General features: G+C 37.7%; 2 protein-coding genes across 4 annotated transcripts; one reads left to right on the top strand and one right to left on the bottom strand.

Moving 5' to 3' along the window:
* Positions 1-548: 548 nt before the first annotated feature.
* LOC107826360 (catalase isozyme 1-like) lies at positions 549-5214 on the top strand. Its single transcript, XM_016653320.2, has 8 exons — positions 549-819; positions 2303-2399; positions 3149-3426; positions 3517-4293; positions 4375-4464; positions 4572-4639; positions 4733-4826; positions 4915-5214. The coding sequence occupies exons 1-8, from the start codon at positions 805-807 to the stop codon at positions 4972-4974; spliced, it is 1479 nt and encodes a 492-aa protein (XP_016508806.1). The 5' UTR covers positions 549-804; the 3' UTR covers positions 4975-5214.
* Positions 5215-5507: 293 nt separating this feature from the next.
* On the bottom strand, positions 5508-8418 carry LOC107826362 (putative serine/threonine-protein kinase PIX13). 3 transcript variants are annotated; one of them, XM_016653321.2, is made up of 5 exons: positions 8196-8418; positions 7161-7750; positions 6905-7044; positions 6639-6762; positions 5508-6000 (listed from the first exon to the last, which is right to left on the bottom strand). In XM_016653321.2, the coding sequence occupies exons 2-5, from the start codon at positions 7195-7197 to the stop codon at positions 5630-5632; spliced, it is 672 nt and encodes a 223-aa protein (XP_016508807.1). In that variant the 5' UTR covers positions 7198-7750; positions 8196-8418; the 3' UTR covers positions 5508-5629. The 3 variants fall into 3 exon arrangements, with proteins under 3 accessions (XP_016508807.1, XP_016508809.1, XP_016508808.1); XM_016653323.2 differs by having other exon boundaries at positions 6905-7041; XM_016653322.2 differs by having other exon boundaries at positions 7161-7296; positions 8196-8331.
* Positions 8419-20582: the final 12164 nt, after the last annotated feature.

Here is a 20582-nt window from a genome sequence, read left to right as displayed (position 1 = left end):
TTGTTATCTTCATATCAAAGGAATCTACTTACCCTTAGAACTATACATAAATTCAACGTTATCCGATTTTTCGGGTAAACAATGTACAATATGACAGGAGTATAAGGTTTAATTTTAACCTAGCTAGAAGTTCCTAAAGAAATTACCATCATCAAAATAGTACTAGCTAAGAAGCTAACACATCATAGTCACCTAGATGGTGATTCTGGTAGCCAAAATTGACTAAGTTTCTTTTTTTCTTCTTCTAGTTTTTGGGTATTCATCGGCGAATTTATATTTGAAATTTATAGATATGACCTAAGTTAGTATATAATTATAATTGAGTCTATAATTAAATATATATAATAATTTAATAAATTACTTAATATATATACAGAGTCTGAGCAAAAACTATTGAATTCACGTAAATGAATAACCGGTAATTTGTAAGCTAGCTGGCACATATTATCTATTTTCTCTTCTTTTTTTCTTTTAAAAAAAAAAAAAAATCAAGAAATACAATATTTTAAAATGCTATATATGAGTGTGCTCTAGTTTTATTAGCTTACAACTATTATATGTACTAAATCTTATCCATTTGAACAGTATCATCTATTATTGAAAAATAATTTAGTTTGAAAGAACATATACCAGAAATTTACATTATGAGGTCTTTACGTGTATCAACATTTTACCTAAGTGCCCTCCACAGCTTATAAATAAGTTGCTCTTTCTCACTCTCAGCACACTCCAACCAAAAAATATATATTTTGATCAAGTCTCTCTTCAATTCTTCTCCTAATTTCTCCTCTCGTTTCGATCAGTATGGATCTCTCTAAGGTATATCAATATTTTGAATACAAAGCTTTTATTGATGCTTTGTTTTCTTAGTTCTTGTGCTATTTGATTCGTATTATCATTTGGATTGATAAATCTTTGGTAATCTTGGTATAAGCTTTTCCGTTTTGTAGTTTGCTTCTTAAACACCCGGTTAAGGTGATACACTTAAAGATTGAAGTTTTGTAAATTGTAATACATAATTAAATACTCCTCAATATATTTCTAATACATAATTAAGTTCAATATGGAAATACTGATTTCCAAACTTTAACTTGCCAGTAATAACTTCAGTATCTGCTGAGTGAAGTCACGGCCAGACACCCTCTAATTAGTCATTCGAACAACTTGGGAAAAAGTCATTTGAAAAATAATATTTTGAACAAATAGACTGCACGAAAAATATACATATTCTAATTTTTCATTTCGTTACTAATTTATGCGTATCTTATTAAAAAGGATTTATTTAAAAGGAAAATCAAATCCTCAAATTCCTTCAAAAGAAATTTCTAAGACAAAACTTCACCGACACATCTGATAAATTAATTTCTCGTGTAATCTTCTCACGTGTTCTCACGCCTTCAGGTGCTCATGGCCCTTAATACTCAGCCACTAAACCAGCCCATAAAGAGAGAAAAGAAAGAGAACAAAAACAACTAGTTAAACAAACTGTCTGTAGCTGTCGGAAAGCCTCGGACACTTGATCGGCTCACTTGGCCACCGATCTTTGAGAGTTGAAGATAGTGACTGATTCAAGATTTTCGTTAAAGAAAATAAAAATATAAAGAAACAAACTCATCATGAAGTAAGAGATGTTATTGTATAATATATATATATTTTAAAATAATTTATCGAGTTATACAGTTTAATTTTACGGCGAAGAGTGTATGTGGCTCCGCCACTGGTTGAAGACATCGTAAAATACCCTTCTTTGGGCTGAGAAATGGCAGCATATACAGTAACGGAGCCACATATTGTGAATGTGGTCAATATTCAAAAAATAATACTATGTATATAGGTTAAAAATTATTTTTCACACATATATATTTAATTTTGAAGGCTCCACTAGAAACGCCATAGACAAGGCCATGATGGGTCTCAGGGGCTTAGGTAGAACCAGAGCTTTGGATTCGATCGAATCCAATAATATCTAATCAACTAGTGTATTTGTGTTAAGAAATAATTAAATATGTATAAATACGATTTAAAATTCAGAACACTTTAAGTCATCGTTCTAAAATTCAGAACCTTGAGTCCCTAGCTCCGCCTCCCATGGATCTAGGCTTTGGATCTTTGTGTATGTCAGACTGTTGCATGGATCATATAGGATACACTCAGAAGGAATCATTTGTTTGTATTAATTAATTTTGTTTTTTGAAGGCTTTGAAAATTGTCAAAGCTCAACTTGTGATTACTTTTAGCGGATCTTCATTGGTTAATTATATGAATATTATGTTGGATTTGATTTGAAAAAATAATGATGCAGTTTCGACCATCAAGCGCATATGATTCCCCTTTCTTGACAACAAATGCTGGTGGTCCTGTCTACAACAACGTTTCTTCCTTGACCGTTGGACCTAGAGGTTTTTATCTTTTTAATCATTTTTTTTCTTTTCTAAACTTTATATTCCTGTTAATTAAGGTTTCTACTTAGTATGAAATGCAGCTTTTTAATGATCCACATAAAGAACTGTATAGATCTAATTTTAGAACAAGACATTTGAGTTGCTTTAGTACTACTGTTTCCGTGTGTTCATCAATATATTTACAAGATAAAACTCTTGTTAGAAATACCACTACTTTTGACACATCAACATGTCTTTCACTTAACGATGGTTGCTTTTTATGGGTTAAACTCATGGAAATTGTGATCGCCTATTTGTTAGAATCTTAAGACATGTTTTGTTTAATTTGATACTCCATAATGATGGTCAACATAGAAAATGTAAGAGAATTATGGGAAAACTTAGATGTTTTATAGATGAAAGATGATAGAAGGCAACAATACATGATGGAAAGTAATAGATCACATCTTTTCACACTCTAGTCTTCTTAAATATTCTTATGTTTCTGCTGTAATAAACCTGAATAAAGTTTTAAGTAACTCTTCATATTTTCCATTCAAGAGAAATCCTCCGTTTTAACAATTTATGTTTTTATGAGATCAACACAAAATAGGAACCGCTATGTAGATGTTCTTAAGTGATTCTAGTAGTTGAACATTCGTAGATATCTTAATGCTCTTAATTAGTTCTATTTTGTAGCTTAACTTAAGAGTCTTCAAATTAAATACGTTCATTGAAATTGAAAATTGCGTATATATTTTTGGCAGGGCCTGTTCTTCTTGAGGATTATCACTTAATAGAGAAGCTTGCGACTTTTGATCGTGAGCGGATACCCGAGCGTGTTGTTCACGCTAGAGGTGCCAGTGCCAAGGGTTTCTTTGAAGTCACTCATGATATTTCTCATCTTACCTGTGCTGATTTTCTCCGAGCTCCTGGTGTTCAAACACCTGTTATTTGCCGCTTCTCTACTGTCGTCCATGAGCGTGGAAGCCCCGAGTCCCTTAGGGACATTCGCGGTTTTGCTGTCAAATTTTACACCAGAGAGGTAATTTGCCTTATCACATCAACTTACTGCTTTCTTGGAATTGTATTTTCTTAATTTACTTCTGTATCTTTACTTGTTTTTATGAATCAGGGTAACTTTGATCTGGTTGGAAACAACGTTCCCGTCTTCTTTAATCGTGATGCAAAATCGTTCCCTGACACGATTCGTGCACTGAAACCAAATCCAAAGTCACACATTCAGGAATACTGGAGGATCCTTGATTTCTTCTCTTTCCTTCCGGAGAGTTTGCATACTTTCGCTTGGTTCTTCGATGATGTTTGTCTCCCGACAGATTACAGACACATGGAAGGGTATGGTGTTCACGCCTATCAATTAATAAACAAGGCTGGGAAAGCACATTATGTGAAATTTCACTGGAAGCCAACTTGTGGTGTTAAGTGCATGTCGGAGGAAGAAGCTATTAGGGTCGGAGGTACAAATCATAGCCACGCCACCAAGGATCTCTACGACTCGATTGCTGCTGGAAACTATCCCGAGTGGAAACTTTTTATCCAAATTATGGATACTGAGGATGTAGACAAATTCGACTTTGATCCTCTTGATGTAACCAAGACCTGGCCTGAGGATATCTTGCCATTGATGCCAGTTGGTCGATTGGTATTGAATAGGAACATTGATAACTTCTTCGCTGAGAATGAGCAGCTCGCGTTTAACCCTGGCCATATTGTCCCTGGTGTTTACTATTCGGAGGATAAGCTTCTCCAGACCAGGATATTCGCGTATGCTGATACTCAGAGACACCGCATTGGACCAAACTATATGCAGCTTCCTGTTAATGCTCCCAAGTGTGCTCATCACAATAATCACCGCGATGGTGCTATGAACTTCATGCATCGCGATGAAGAGGTATACTAATGTTTTTGACTTACCAAGGCTAATTGCAAGTTCATATTAGTACTCTTCTGATGTTGTGACTTGATGTTGCAGGTGGATTATTTGCCCTCAAGGTTTGATCCTTGTCGTCATGCCGAACAGTACCCAATTCCTTCTCGTGTCTTGACAGGAAGGCGTGAAATGGTGAGACCCTCTTTACTTATTGTTCATCATAATCATTAATCAGTGCAGGGAGTTGTATTCTTAAATGAGTTTAATCTTCACTCACATATATATTATTGGTGTTTTAGTGTGTCATTGAAAAAGAGAACAACTTCAAGCAGGCAGGAGAGAGATACAGATCCTGGGAACCTGACAGGTAATTTAATTTGGTTGTTCTATAACATTAATATCGCCAATTCTTCCCTCTCTCAAGAACCTGCAGAATAATTGAGTACTTGTACTATTTCAGGCAAGACAGATATGTTAGCAAATGGGTTGAGCATTTATCTGATCCCCGAGTCACTTATGAGATACGCAGTATATGGATATCATACTTGTCTCAGGTTTGAGTTTTTCTTCTTTCGCATGATTCTTTATCCTTACATTAAGAGCGGGAAACGAAAACTAATCTTTTGCGCGGATTCATTGCAGGCTGACAAGTCTTGTGGTCAGAAGGTCGCTTCTCGTCTCACTGTAAAGCCTACAATGTGATGAAGCTAAGATGAAAACGCTACTGGGAAAACGTTTCAAGTTGCATACTAAACCAAGAAAAACATTACGTTTGTTTGTTGTGCTATAAAGTGTACTGTTTTTTTTATGTTCTGTTTGTACCAAACTTCGATATCTTGTGTTTACTTCGACACAATATATGTTGCACTTGAATAAGGTCCAGATGTATGTTCAAGTATTGCGGTCATCTTCTTTCTATGTTACCTTGTTTCACACTTTCAAGTTTTTGTGCCAAAATTATGTCATACTTGCTCATTTTGGTGCTACTCTGCGCTTCTGTTCAGTATTACTTGCCTACCCATTAGATCTTACTTAATTAAGATTGCCTTACATAGAGAAGAGGGCAAGAAGGTAAAAGGGGGAGGAGAAGTGAGGTTGAGTAATGAGTACTTTGACAATAATTTTTTCCCAAAGGTTATTTGTTTTCCCTCAAGTAATAAAAAGGGAAACATGACCCTCAAGTAATAAAAGGCAAAGTGTAACTTAAAAGGGCAAATCATGAGAAGAAAAATGAAAGATAATGCTATCCTGCTATAACGATGTTGTAATTTAGAAAATTCTTTAGAAATATATATTTACACGCCAGGTCGTCTTCAATAGCTTCGATTGATGGGTGAATGGTGCGTGTTGCTACCAATTACAGTTTTCTTAACGTGGAGAGGCGAACGTTGTGGGTGGCATTGCATTCTCTAGGTTTCTTCTTGATGGTGTTAATTTTTTCCAAAGACTCCAAAACTTGTTCAATGGAAGGTCTAGTTTTAGGATCAGGCTCAAGACATTGGAGTACTAGTTGTGCTATTTCAAATGCAGCCTTTGTAGGGTACTTTCCCTCTAGCCTTGGGTCCATTAGTTTCCTTAGCTTCTTCTTGTCTGGTAATAACGGTTCGGCCCAGTCCACTAGATTTTGTTCTCCATTGGGCCGGTTCAGGTCCAGTACCCGGAGGCCCGTTAAGATCTCCAGCAATACAACGCCAAAACCATACACATCACTCTTCACGTATAAATGTCCTGTTCCAAATAAAGTAGCACAAGGTCAACGACTGTTTGAATAATTATCGCAAACATGTTGAGCTTACGTTGTATTATTGTTTTTTATTTGGGGCTAAAATTGGTCTTGCTCATATAGCACCCACATAAAAGAGTTAAAGAGGAGGAAACGTCTTCTATGACCAATTACAAGTTAAAATAAAATGATCATACAAGATTTCCTATTTATTTATCGATCTCTCATATTTCTTGTCAAAAAAGGTCATTAACTAAACAACACTTCTAATGAGTCATAAAACCAATCTCCCCATAACTTGTTGATTTAGCCCCATTTTCTAAATTTTTTCTTTAATGAAGAAGGGGTGGTTCATGAATAAGAAAAATAAAATCAAAAGAGAAAAACTTTTAATGAGCTTCGAATCATGCACTTAAGTAATATTGTTCTATACACTAGGCAATTTGACTATAAAAATGTAGATTTTGGTACTACATTTTAGTAGTTGTTTTGAAAACGTTTTTTTTTTTTGTTGGAAATAGTCCCTTTATCTCATACAAGTTAGGGAGGGATAAGATTGCGTACACTCAATCCTTTTTCAGACCCCACTTGTGGGATCATATGTTTAGCTAAGAGGTAGAAGTAGTAAGAGGGTAAAAATTACCAGAGGCCATGTACTCTGGAGCTGCATACCCATAAGTACCAACAACTCCTGTGGTCACATGTGAGTTGCCATTTGCAGGACCCAACTTAGCCAATCCAAAATCAGAAAGCTTGGCATTATAATCCTGCCCCAAGTAATTAATATGGAACAATTAATCTCTTTGTTAATTATACAGTATAATTCGTAAATTAAAAGTTGAAATTCAAAACAAGAAAATTAATAAGTTACTATTGAACTTTTAAACAAATAAGAGAAAAAGAAATTACCCCATCCAATAAAATATTGGCAGCTTTAAAATCGCGGTAAATGACTTGCTTCTCTGTTGTGTGCAAAAAAGCTAGACCTCGAGCTGCTCCTATTACTATCTTAAGTCTTGTGTCCCACGAAAGTGTTTCTGCACCCTCTTCTAGTTTTCCGACAATAATATTTGTGTCAAACTTTTTGATAACATATTCTTGTAATTATCAAATATTCTGTAACAAATATGTGGATAAAAAAAAATATATATATATAGGTTCTTACTTCTGAAAAGGTGATTTTCTAAACTTCCTTTTTGCATGTATTCATATACAAGTAGGAATTGCTTCTCTTCCCAGCAGTATCCGATTAGTTGTACTAGATTTGGATGACTAAATTTTCCCAGAAATTTTACCTCTGCCTGCACACACAATCATAAAAATGTGTTCAATTTTTATAACATTTTCACTGTTGAAATATATGATCAACTTTCTCCAACAAGTTTTTCAACTGTCCGTATATATAACTTAAATTTTTACTGCCATTCCTTGAGACTTTGCAGGCTATTTGATTAGATTTTTTGACAGCAACTGCCATTCCGATGCCAACTTTAGAAGGAGCTAATGTCTTGTTATCAACCCAACCTTCGAAAACTCTACCAAATCCTCCTTCCCCCAATATTGTATCTGGTCTAAAATTTCTCGTTGTGCTTTTCAATTCCGCAAAACTGTACATTTTCAAATTGGGTGTTATAATTTTCCCACTTGTTGCCACTTCCTCTTTTCCAGCACCACCGCCGCCGCCACCGTTCGTGGTTCCCTCGGCATGAACCACCTTGGCGTTATTGATGAGAGAAGTACTAGGTTTCTTGGATGCTGGCATAATAAAATTTAAATCAAGGGCTGAAAATATACACAAAAAAGTTCTATATGAATTGTTTTTACACTATCATATCACTAAAGTTCATATGTTTCCTAACTACTGGGCAGCAACAATCTATTAGATTGACTAATTTGAATTCGCGGCTCACTAAAAGGGAAGAGCTTCCAATACCGAATTCAAGATATTTGGTTAAGAATGAAGAGTCTATTCCGCTATACTCGGTAGTATTTTAAAGGTAATAAAGATAATTAGTCATAATCAATAGAACTAGCTAGTAACCTGAAATAAGACAAGAATGTTCTACAACAAGTTAAATTACACCGATTTTGTAAAAAAATCATTTGCATTGGCATTAATGGACATAGATAAATCCAATTGGAAATATGAATTGTTTTGATAGAATCTGATGAATTGCAAAACCAAAATAATGGTACATACCTGCAGGAGGGTTAGAAAGCTTAATAGTGGTAGAAAGATTATCTACAGGCTTTAGGCAGCAGTTTCCCATTTCTCCCTAATTTCCTGTCTATATTGCTATTTTGAGAGATGTAGTGTGTCACTGGGTACTAATAAAAATGCTTATATATATCTTGTTGAGGTTCGTTCCAGTCTTCTGGGGAAGAAGAGAAGAAGAAAACGTGTATCCCAATTTTTATAATATGAGACACGTCCTTTAATTTGCACTCATTATTCACAGTTCACACAAGCAGAGACGCATTTTATATTCACGGTTCACACTTCTCACATAGAAAGAGTGACCAATTATTGAATTAAAAAAACCATGGTACATCTGATGCTTATGTTAAACCAGACTAATTTATTATGATCGATTAAGTCATAAATTTATATGAGAATATGCATTAAATTACTATTATGATTTAGTAATAAGAATATATTTGAAAATATGTAGTATTATTGGGTCGGTGTAAATATAACTATTAACCCAGCTGCACTCCACACGGATTTGTTGTCTGTCTAATATTGACATAGCTTGATTGAACTTTTATTTTGTTATATCATCGATATGACAAAAACGAAAAATAACAAATCCTAACATGTGATGATTGTGATAAATCATTATGTCCTGCTAGAGTAAACGTTATACTATCATTTTCGTAATATTCCTGCTATTAACTTTGTATATATTAATTGACGTCATCGGTGCATTAATTTCAATCTGCAACATCTCATAAATAATTGACTTACATGTGTTCTTGGTGAATTTTAATTTCACCGACGATTTTCTACTTCTGTTTCCTTCTGTTTCCTCCTCCTCCTTTTCGATCTTTTTTACTCCTAATTAAGCAGTAGTATTATTTTGCCTTGTCTATTACTTCTTCTTCTTCTTCTTCTTCTTTCATTTTGCGCTTATTCGAGCTAGATTTCCAAATTACTCACCATCATTTTTTTTGTCATAACACGCATTGATATATTAAAAACGAAAAGTACTAGTACATAGAGGATACTGAACGCGAGATTATAGTTCCCGTTAAGTCAAACATTAAGCGAGACAATATAAAAGTGGGGGGTGTTTCAAAAATCATAGCATCATGATGTAGTTCAGAAGCCCTTTGCTTGCCAAAACATGCCAATTGACCCTCAACTCCATTCCCCTCCCGAAATGTGTGTTGGATCTCATGGATTTGTGGATTACGGAGCATCAGCCTGCATTCATCAAATAAATGTGAGTATTTAGAACTGGTCGTCGATAGAAGGGTGACTAACACCTGTGAGTCAGTCTCCACAGCAAGTGGTGTGAGATTCTGTTCAATGACAAGCTATAAGCCAAAGTGGATAGCTAATAATTCAGTTTGTAGGACATTAGTGAGATACAAAGACTTAGAGAAGCCCATAATCCAGTTGCCAGAAGAGTCTTTGACAACACCACCAGCTCCTCCATATTTTGAGTGATTGTCAAAAGCGCCATCAATATTAAGTTTATACCTAGTAAGGGGAGGAGACCAACCAACATGAATGATTGTAGTGGGTTTAGGCTGTTGTGAAGTAGTGGCTAATCAGTTAAACTCAATAGCATGAGTGAGAATCGCATGATAAAATACAGGTAAAGCTGAGCGATTAAAAAGATTATGATTATGTGTCAGCCAAATATGCCAAACGATAAAAGGGACGAGAATCGGGAAAGGAATAGCAATACGGTGATGTATGTAAGTAGCATCAGTATCAGTGCATATGCGTTGAAGCCATGTATTGGGTTGTTGTTGGGGACGAAAATAGCAAAGTATTGCCAAATGTGGATAGCGGGTAAACAAGTGGTAAATATATGTGAAGCATCTTCCCAAGCATGGCCACAAACGGAGCATGCAGGGCGAGGAAGAATATGACGAGAGTTTAGAAGAGCAGCAGTGGGTAACTTACCATGGAGGAGAAGTCAGAGAAAATGCTTAATTTTGGGTAGTGTAGGTATATTCTAGAATCGGTCGATAGGCGGAGGCAGTAGAGAACAAGTCATTAGAGGTTGGTTGCCAGTGTATTAAATTCATATGAGTAGAAGAAGAGGGCACATATGTGTTATGGATAAGGAGAGAGATAGAGGTAGGGAGTTCAAAGGATAACGTTGATAAATTATAGGTTGAAGGAAGGATGATATGGCTAAGCAGCAATGTAGATTCATGGGAGAGTTGGGGTCCTTGAATTAGTTGACAAAGTGAGAAGTTGGGGGAGATCCATTGATCGTACCAAAGACTAATGATTTGGCCATTACCTATATTTCATACAGTGCCTTGATGGCATATATGAGCTATTTTGGTGATACTCTTCAAATGTATGAATCTTATGGTTTTGAAGTAAAAGAGATGCAGTGATAGTGTGAACTACGATGGTGATAATATTTACCTCGAAGGATCATGGCCCATAAAGTTGATGGGTGTTGGGTGAAGCGCCATGTTACGCTGAATAACATAGTCATATTCTTAGGAGTAATTTTTGAATCCCTAATCCACCATGGTACTTAGGTGTAGTAACGAGGTCCCAATTAGTTAGGTGTAATTTGGTGTGGGATGCAGTGGAACCCCAAAAAAAATGACGTTTGATACGATCAATATGATGAAGGAATTTGTGTGGGAGTATGTTAGTTTGCATGGCATAAGTGGGTATGGAGTTAAGTACAGATATGATGAGGGTAGCCCTGCCACTTAGCGAAAGAAATTTTATTTTCTAACCTTGAAGATGATTATTCATGCGATCCTGAATATACTGATAATCAGCTGACTTCGGGGTAGAAATTAGGCATAGGAAAACTTAGATATTTACTGAAATTAGATGTTGTATGAATATTTAATGTACAACTTAAATTAATTTGTGTGTTACGATACATTTTTTGAAAATACGAGTTTGGATTTTGAAAAATTGATACGTTGGCCAGATTGGTTAGAAAGGTGATGAAATATGATAGTGATATCATGAGTGTTTTGTAAGTCTGCTTTAGCAAAGAGAATAAGATCGTCATAAAAAATGAGATGAGAAAGAGTTGGTCCTTGTCGGAAAATCCTTATAGTAGTCCATTTTTCAGTTGTGTAGCTTCATCAATCAATTGAGAAAGAGTTTCCATACAAATAATGAATAAGTAGGATGATAAGGGGTCTCCTTGACGGATACCACGAGAAGGTTGGAAAAAGCGTGTGGGTGTCCCATTGACTAGGATAGAGATAGACAATGTAGTAACACAAGACATAATAAGGTTAATAATAGGGGTAGGAAAATTTAATTTTTGGAGAGAGTACGAAATAAATGACCATTCTAATCGGTCAAACGCTTTTTTTAGATCTAATCTTAGCATCATTTTGCCAAAGCGATCCTTTGTTTTACGGAAGGAATGAATTGCCTCTTGTACTATTATGGCATTATCTACAGCCTATCTTTCAGGAATGAAACTGCATTGAGTGAGGTGTATTATTGTTGGCAGAAAGGGCTGAATTTTATTAACCAGTATTTTAGTGATTAATTTGTAGATCGTATTACAAAGTCCAATCGGGTGGTAATGGGAAATATTGGAAGGATGCTTAATCTTTGGGACTAAGGTGAGAAAAGTTTGGTTGAGGTGAAGGGGGGATGGAGCAATTGTTGAAAGCATCCATGCAGGTTTGGATGATAGCATGTTGAATAAGGTTCCAAAAGCGTTGGAAGAAAACAGGATGTATGCCATCAGGGCCTTGGGCTTTGAAAGGTTTAAAGGAGCAAATGGAGGAATGTATTTTAGAAAGTGTAAGTGAGCGAGATAGTTGTTGTTGATTTGTAAGGGAAATGGAGATAGTGGATGGGGTAAAGTATTCAGGGTAACATAAAAGTAATTCAGTGGTATATAGATCAGTGAAGTGGTGTAGTATAGTAGTTTTGATTATGGAAGTGTCGAATGTCCAATTCCCTACGTGGTCATGTAGATTGATAATACAGTTGCATCATCTTCTTTATGTTGTAGACAAGTGAAAATATTTGGTATTGGCATCACCGTCATTTAGCCATTTAATACATGACTTTAGTTTCCAGAATTCCTCCTCATGTCTTAGTGTAGTTTGGAAATCTATATGAAGGCAGTTTTCTAGGTTATAATGAAAGCTATTTTGCCTGGTGGGATCTATTTTTTGTAAACTATGTATGCGAGCAATGAGGATTTTCTTCTTGTAGAAAATATTACCAAAGGTATGTTTATTCTAGTGTTGAACATGATCAGCAAAATCATGTATGCCTTGAGAATATGTAGAGGTGTGATGCCAGTGAGTGGCGATCACAGATTGGAATTCAGGATGAGTGAGCCATATGATTTCAAATTTGAATGTAGGAGGAGGTCTAGTAGTCGCTTTATGAAGACCGAAAAGTAGGGGCAATGATCGGAATGTGTACGAGGTAAATGAAGAACATTGGAGTGCGGGAACATTTAGTTTATTATGAGTCATTAGTTTATTACTCCAAGTAAAACGCGAGCTAGTGAAAGCCTAGGTCAATCAGGTTAGCATTGTGTAAGCACATATTAAGAGCTTCAGAGCGATTAGTGTTAATAGGATTTCCCCCAAATGGAGGAGAAGCCAGAGAAAGTGCTTAATCTTGGGTAGCCATGCATTTGTATGAGCGTGTGAAAACTGTTGTATGTTGTGCCAAAGTGTTTGGCAATTGTGGTATGATGTGCTAGCATCTATTAATGAGATATACCAAATAGGTATAGTAGGGGATACCTGGACAGAAGCATGAAGCTCCTGAGCAGTAATTGCTATTGGATCAACAATGAGGTCATGTGCGCGCCAGAGCATGACAATACCACTAGAGTATCCTTGAGCGAAAACTTGGATACGATCAGTGAAGTTAAACTCATTGAGGAGAGAGGTATGGTCCTCTATCCTAGTCTCCATGAGACAGAGAATAGTAGGGTTATTCCAATTAAACAAAAAATGCAAGTTACGCCTAAAATCTAGGTAGTTGGCGCCACGGCTCCACCACAACATGATCTTCATAGATCTATTTGTCGTAGGGGATGAGCTCCCTCCCAGTACTAATGCCATTGCCAAATTCATTATGAGTTGATGGTTGTTTGCCATCTCTTCCTGAGGTAGTGGTGGTGGACGCAGTGTTGGTATCAAGAAGATGACATACTTCTGGTCCACAGAGTAAGGGTCGAGGTGGATATTCAAGAAGGTCATCTCCAACATTGGAGGATCCAAAATCAAGTACCTTCTTTCGATGTTTTCTTGCATGGAAAGAGTGAGAGGTTGTTCAGATTCAGTCTCTCCATAAATGTGTAATGTAGAGACTGATGGTTCTGATCTTCGTCTTCAATGTCCGATGATGGCGTGGCTAATGGTGGTGATGGAGGCAGAGTCAGTGGTCGCGGAGGGATGTCCAGCTATGGTGGAGCGTGGTGCATCATTTCTAGGAATACGTGTTGAGGCTGGCCATTGTAATAGGGCTAGAATTATGGAAGTGGGGGTATATTCAAAGTTGGCGGCAGTAGTTGAAGTGGAGGAAATATTGCTGAGCTTAAGTAAGTTGGTTGTTGAGTTCCAAAGCGGCAACATCCTATAGATGGAGGATTTGCATAGCATGATCCTGCTGATGGATGTCTGGTAGTCCATCCTAGATAAACGTCATCAGTAGGTCGTTGTGGTCTAGTATTGTCGTGACTTGTTGCTGGAATAAGAGAAGGTTTAACGGCAGGTGCACTAGAGGATGTTCTGGTGGTGGTAGTGGTACAAGGTTGAAAGGGGGTGGCGGTGATATTGGGGCACCCAGTAGGAGGGGCTGTGAGAGAGGTAGTGAAAGTGTGGAGGTGAAAGGTGGTAGTTGTTGATCTGGATGTGAGGTACATGGTTCCTGTTCTTGTGGTGGCAATGTCTTGGAGGGTAGTGGCGATGCATTGTTAGTAGAAAGAGGAGTGTTGGGTGAAGAAGATAGCAGATGTGGTGATGTATGGATGGGATTATTGGGTTTTATAGCTATGGATGAGTCATTACCTTGCATTGGCGGTGACAAGGTGACCGAAAAATGTTGAGCGTTCATGAGTTCCGATGGCACTTGAGTACCTGTAGCAGACGGAGTAAGTTTATCAGAGTGGGTGATCGTAATTGGGTAGGGTATGATGTAATGTGGTGTGGTGTTAGTAGATGAGGGCATAAGGATATGGATCTGGTTGACTGTGTTGGAGGCGTGGTGATATTGTGAAAGAGGGTTGGGTATGGATGATGCTGTTGAAGTAGAGGTAGTAGGGTTTTGGGTGTTGTAGTAGGTTTGGTCTTGTTTTTTATGATGAGTAGTAGCAGCCGTATTTAAGAAATGATTTGGAGAAATAGCCTTGGTTTTCGTAGTAATGTGGGTAGTAGAAGAAATAGGGAAGACATGTTGGTGTGAAAGAGGTTTGATGCATACTTATATTTGATGAAAAAGGTGATGCAATTGCTATGGTGGGGGTGGGGTCTTGTCAGATGAAACATGGTAGGGTGGGATAATTTGTTGTAAATCCATATGAGAACTTGTGTGGTCATAAGGAGGGGGAACATATTAAATAGGAATATGAGAATAATGATTATTATCAATGGTAGGGTCAGGGGTGGAAAAAAGAAACAATTGAAAAGTGGAATACTGTGGGTAATAAAGGTGGCTTGAGAGGCAAGTTTTTGGGTAATTATAGGGGAAGTGGGGGGTATGTGTGTGTTTGGTTCGGTGGGATGTTGGGTACGTTGTGGAGTAGTTCTAGTATTGTTTTGGAAAAGTGACTGTATGCCATAGGCTTTTGTCATCATTGGTCACGATTGGTTCATGAGGTTGGGCTTTAGCATTGTTGGAGGGTCCAATTGAGAGTTTTGACGGGCAAGAGTGTAAAATGTGTCCTAGGCAGTCGCAGAGCTTGCATAGTGGGGTCATTTCTTCGTAGTGAATGGGTTGTAGATGAGTGACAATTAAGATTCCAATGGGTAGAGTCTTATCAAGAGGCTCTAGAATGCATAAACGAGTATAATGTCCTCGAGTGGTTTGCATGGTGTAGGCATCAATTTTAAGAAGTTGACCAAAAAAGTTTCCAATTTTTTGTAAAGTTTGGAGGTCGCAGTATTCCGTAGGAAGTTGTGGTAAACGGATCCAAATGGTGGAAAAAGGAGTATGGGCTTGAGATGGGTTAAATTTGGGCTACGAGTGACGAATCGATAGATATCGTAAACCGATGAACCAAGGCCATTTTTGCAGAACTTTTTGGAAAGTTTCTTGAACCGTGAATTTGATAAGATAGTAATAGTAACCCAAATCGATGAGATTGAGTGGTTCTTTTGGTTGCCAGATGGTGTGTAGTTTATTATAACGACCCGACTTATCGTTTTGAACATATACGCTCCTTTAGACAATTTGAAGCCTTGAGCAGCTTCATAATGTGTACTATGACTTGTGTGAATTGTCGGCTTTGGTTTTCGGATGATTCGGGATTTAATTGAAAGAACAATCCTTGTTTAGAAGCTTAAATAAAAGGAGTGGACCGATTTGACTTTTTATGCAGACGACTCCAGAATGAAGTTTTGATGGTTTCAATAGCTCCGTATGGTAATTTTGGACTTAGGAGTGTGTCCGAAAAATTATTTGGAAGCCCGTAGCTAAATTAGGCTTGAAATGGCTAAAATAGAAAGTTAAGTTTGGAAGTTTGACCGGGGAGTTGACTTTTTGATATCGGGGCAGGAATCCGATTCTGAAAATTGGAATACCTCCATTATGTCATTTATGACTTGTGTACAAAATTTGAGGTTAATCGGACTTGATTTGATAGGTTTCGGCATTGAAGGTAGAAGTTGAAAATTATTAGTTTTTCATTAGGCTTGAATTGGGGTATGATTCTTGGTTTTAGCATTGTTTGAGGTGATTTGAGGGTTCGACTAAGTTTGTATGATGTTTTACGATTTGTTGGTGTATTTTGATTGAGGTCTCGGGGGCCTCGGGTGAGTTTTGAGCGAGTCCGAGCATTTCGGTACTCTGATGTTGTTCTGGAACGTTGGAAATACGGACCACACAATTTTATGTGCTGAGGCACATTTTTGAGTGTTGTAGCAGATGAAAATGTGCTGCAGTAGATGAAAATATATGGACCGCAGAGGAAAAATGCGGACCGCACAATTTTGTCCGCGGCCGCACTTCAGGGTGTTCTGCAGGTTCACTGGTCCGATTTCGGAAGCTTATATCTTTTGATCCACAAGGAATTTGGAGATGATTTAAAAATAAAAGTTGTAGCCCTTCGTTTCTAATTTCCAGAAAGATAAATATATCATCATTTGTACATCTGTAGAGAAAGTTATGGCCAATTTACCAAAGCCTGGTAGTGGAGAGGCTGTGAAGTACGGCCGCACAATTTTTGTGCGACCGTAGAACTTGGAAATGTACGATCGCAATGCGGACCGCACATTGGGAGGTCAGAGGGTGTACTATATAACCGAGGCCTAGGGTATTATTTCATTTTTGAGACCTAGAGAGCTCGGTTTGTGACGATTGTTCGTGGGTTTTTCAAGAAATTCATCGGGGTAAGTGATTCTAACTCAGATTTGATTAACATACATGAATATATCATTGTTTTCATCATTCAATTAGTATTTTGAGATGAAAATTTGGGGAAAATTGTAGAAATTTCAAAAAATAAATTTTTGGGATTTGAATGTCGATCCGAAGTCGGATTTGAGTGGAACTAGTATGGTTGGACTCGTAATTGAATGAGTTATTGGATTTTGTGAGTTTTGTCAGATTCCGAGATGTGGGCCCCACAGGCGATTTTTGAGCTAAATTTCGAATTTTGTTGGAAAATTAGTATTTTCTTATGGAATTAATTCCAATAAATGTTATCGACTGCATCGAATTATTTGTGTGTAACGACCTGTCCGGTCGTTTTGAGCATTTACGCTCCTTTCAACTATTTGAAGTCTTGAATAACTTCCTACGGGTATTATGACTTGTGTGAATTGTCAATTTTGGTTTTAAGGTATTTTGGAGTTAGCTTGGAAGAATGAATTTCATGTTGGAAGCTTAAGTTGAAATAGTTGACAGGATGTTGACTTATGTGTAAACGACCCCGAAATAGAGTTTTGATGATTCCAATAGCTCAGTATGGTGCTTTTGGACTTAGGAGCGTGTCCGAAAAATTATTTGGAGGTCGGTAGAAGAATTATTCTTGAAATGGCAAAAATTGAATTTCCCGGGAAGTTTGACCGGGGGCTGACCTTTTGATATCGGGGTCGGAATCCGATTCTAAAAATTGAAATACCTCTGTTATGTCATTTATGCCTTGTATACAAAATTTGAGGTCAATCGGACGCGATTTGATAGGTTCCGACGTCATTTGTAGAAATTGAAAGTTTCAAAGTTCATTAGGCTTGAATCTATGTGTGATTTGTGTTTTTAGTGTTGTTGGATGTGAGTTGAAAATTCGACTAAGTTCGTATGATATTTTAGGACTTGTTAGTATATTTGGCTGGGGTCCTGAGGGGCTCGGGCGTGTTTCGGATGGTATTCGGATTATTTTCCTTCATTTTGGCACTGCTGGTAGCTGCTGTTTGCTAGTGTTTCAGACCTTCTTCGCGTTCGCGAAGATTGAGATGCGATCGCGTAGGCTTAGTTGAGGCAGTGTTGATTTTGTTCTTCGCGATCGCGTGAGGTCAACCGCGATCGCGTAAGTTGGGCCAGTCTGTGCTACGTGAACGCGTGGAAGAGGCCGTGATCGCGTAGGGAAAACTTGAGAGGAAGCTGGGCCACGCGTTTGTTCTATGCGATCGCGTGAAGAGGGATGCGATCGTGTAGAGAAGGAATCTTGTGCATCACGATTGCGTGTGATTGTTCGCGATCGCGTAAGGTTAAACCTGGGCAGTGGAAAACTGTTCTTCGCGATCATGTGTGATTGTTCGTGATCGCGTAGAGCAAATGACTTGGCAGAGAGTTTAAGTTCTGAAATTTTTTCATTTTTGACGGATTGGAGCTCGGGAAGAAGCGCTTTTTGGGAGAGTTTCAGAGGAAACAACGGGGTAAGTGTTCTTAACTCAATATTGGTTAAATTACCCGAATCTATGACTATTTTTATTATTTACTGGGTGAATTAATTTGGAAAATTTAGAAAACCCTCTTGGTTTAAATCGAAGATTTGAGGGTCGAGTTGAGATTGGATTTTGATAAAAATTGGTATGGTTAGACTCGTGGTTGAATGGGCTTTCGGATTTTATAACTTTTGTCGGGTTCTGAGACGTGGGCCCCACGGGCAAATTTTGAGCTAAATTTCGGGCTTTGTTGGAAAATTAGTATTTTCTCAAGGAATTAATTTTAATAAATTTTATTGACTGAATCAAATTATTTGTGGCTAGATTCAAGGCGTTTGGAGGCCAATTCACGAGGAAAAGACATTGCAGAATAAAGAATTATACGGCTTGAGGTAAGTAATAGTTATAAATCTGGTACTGAGGGTATGAAACCCCGAATTTTTATGTCATGCGATTATTTTGGAGGTGACGTACATGCTAGGTGACGGGCGTGTGGGCGTGCACCGAGGGGATTGTGAATTGGTCCGTTCCGTGAAACTGTAAAGTTGAATAACTTGTTGTTAGCTATATGCTCTCTATGTGTTGTAGAAATTTGAGTATAAATCATGTTAGAAATCATGTTTAGATTATATATTGGCACTGTAGGGACCCACAGAGGTCGTGTACATATTGAATTATCTGCTAAATTGTTGTTTTGTACTCAGTCATAGTTTACTTGTTATTTTATCTAGGTCTCTATTGTTCATTATTGATGCATCATATCATTGTTGTTTGGGCCGATTTCATGATTATTGAGAGCCCGAGAGACTGGAGAGATTTGTGACTGAGTGAGGCCGAGTGCCTGATTGTATGATATTATATTATAGCACGTGAGTTGTCCGTGCGGGATATTATAGCACGTGAGTTATCCGTGCAACACTATAGCACGTGAGTTGTCCGTGCGGATTCAGATATTGTTACTATAGCACGCGAGTTGTCCATGTGGATTATACCGCTTGAACTGTCGGAGCCCCTCCGGAGTTTGTACACCCCTAGTAAGCGCGGGTACCCATTGAGTGTGAGTGCTGAGGGCTGAGAGCCGAGTGGTTGATTTGTTGTGACGAGTTGAGTGATTGTTGCCCTGAGAGGCTGTACTTGCTTTTCATTTGTTGTTGCACTTAGTTGCTATCTGTTATTGCTGTGAAATTCTCTGAAAGATTTTATATCCGGATTACATGAACTTGAACTGTATAAAATTGATTTGACTTAAACTGCTGGATTTGAAAGCATGTCTATTCTTTGCTGGAATTACTGAAAGTGAACTATAACTGTGTAGCTCATCACTATCTTCAGTTCTTTATTTATTATTGTTACTTACTGAGTTGGTTGTATTCATACTATACCCTGGACTTCGTATGTAGATTCATGTATTCCCGGCCATATCGGGTGTTGATTTCTTTCGCACAGTTAATTTTTCGGAGATTCAGAGGTAGCTGCCATGTTTCGCAGACCTTGCCTCTCCTTCCCTATCTCCTTATTTACTGCATTTGGTCTCAGACTATTATGGACCGTATTTTTCAGACTTGTATTCATATTAGATGCTCGTGTACTTAGTGACACCGGGTTTTTGGAGTGTTTATATATGTATTTGTGAGTTTTTCTTCCGCTAAATTTAGATATTATGTTTTCAAACTCAAAGGATATGGTGGTTTATTGAGATTATCGGCTTGCCTAGTACTGAGATAGGCGCCATCACGATGGGTGAGATTTTGGGTCGTGACATTGTGGCTAGATTCGAGGCGTTTGGAGGCCAATTCACGAGATAAAGGCATAGCGAAATAAAGAATTATGCGGTTTCAGGTAAGTAACAGTTTTAAATATGGTCCTGAGGGTATGAAACCCCGAATTATTATATTATGCGAGTATTTTGGAGGTGACGCACATGCTAGATGACGGGCGTGTGGGTGTGCACCGTGGAAATTAAGACTTGGTCCATTCTGTGAAACTAGAAAGTGAATAAGGTTGTTGTTAGCTATGTGCCCTTTCTGTGCTATAAAAATTTGACAGTGAATCATGGTTAGGCTATGTGTTGGTGCTGTAAAGACGACAGAGGTCGTGTACATGTTGAATTATCTGCTAAATTGTTATTTTGTACTCAGTCGCAATTTACTTATTTATTTTATCCCAGTCTCTATTGTTCATTATTGATGCATCATATTATTGTTGTTTGGGATAATTATCATGACTATTGAGAGATTGAGAGACTGGAGAGATTTATAATTGAGTGAGGCCGAGGGCCTGATTGTGAGATATTATACTATAGCACGTGAGTTATCCGTGCAGCACGTGAGTT

This window comes from Nicotiana tabacum, chromosome 15 (assembly GCF_000715075.1).
Source record: "Nicotiana tabacum cultivar K326 chromosome 15, ASM71507v2, whole genome shotgun sequence".
Taxonomy (NCBI): Eukaryota; Viridiplantae; Streptophyta; class Magnoliopsida; order Solanales; family Solanaceae; genus Nicotiana; species Nicotiana tabacum.
This window is presented reverse-complemented; position numbering and strand designations above follow the sequence as displayed.

Coding starts and splice junctions, on each gene's coding strand:
- LOC107826362 (XM_016653321.2), bottom strand. CDS start 7,197: ATGCAAAAAGGAAGTTTAGAAAATCACCTTTTCAGAA. Junction 7,045..7,160: donor AGAAAATCACCTTTTCAGAA/GTAAGAACCTAT, acceptor TCGGAAAACTAG/AAGAGGGTGCAGAAACACTT. Junction 6,763..6,904: donor CCAATATTTTATTGGATGGG/GTAATTTCTTTT, acceptor TACTTGGGGCAG/GATTATAATGCCAAGCTTTC.
- LOC107826360 (XM_016653320.2), top strand. Junction 3,427..3,516: donor TCAAATTTTACACCAGAGAG/GTAATTTGCCTT, acceptor TTTATGAATCAG/GGTAACTTTGATCTGGTTGG. Junction 4,465..4,571: donor TGACAGGAAGGCGTGAAATG/GTGAGACCCTCT, acceptor TTGGTGTTTTAG/TGTGTCATTGAAAAAGAGAA.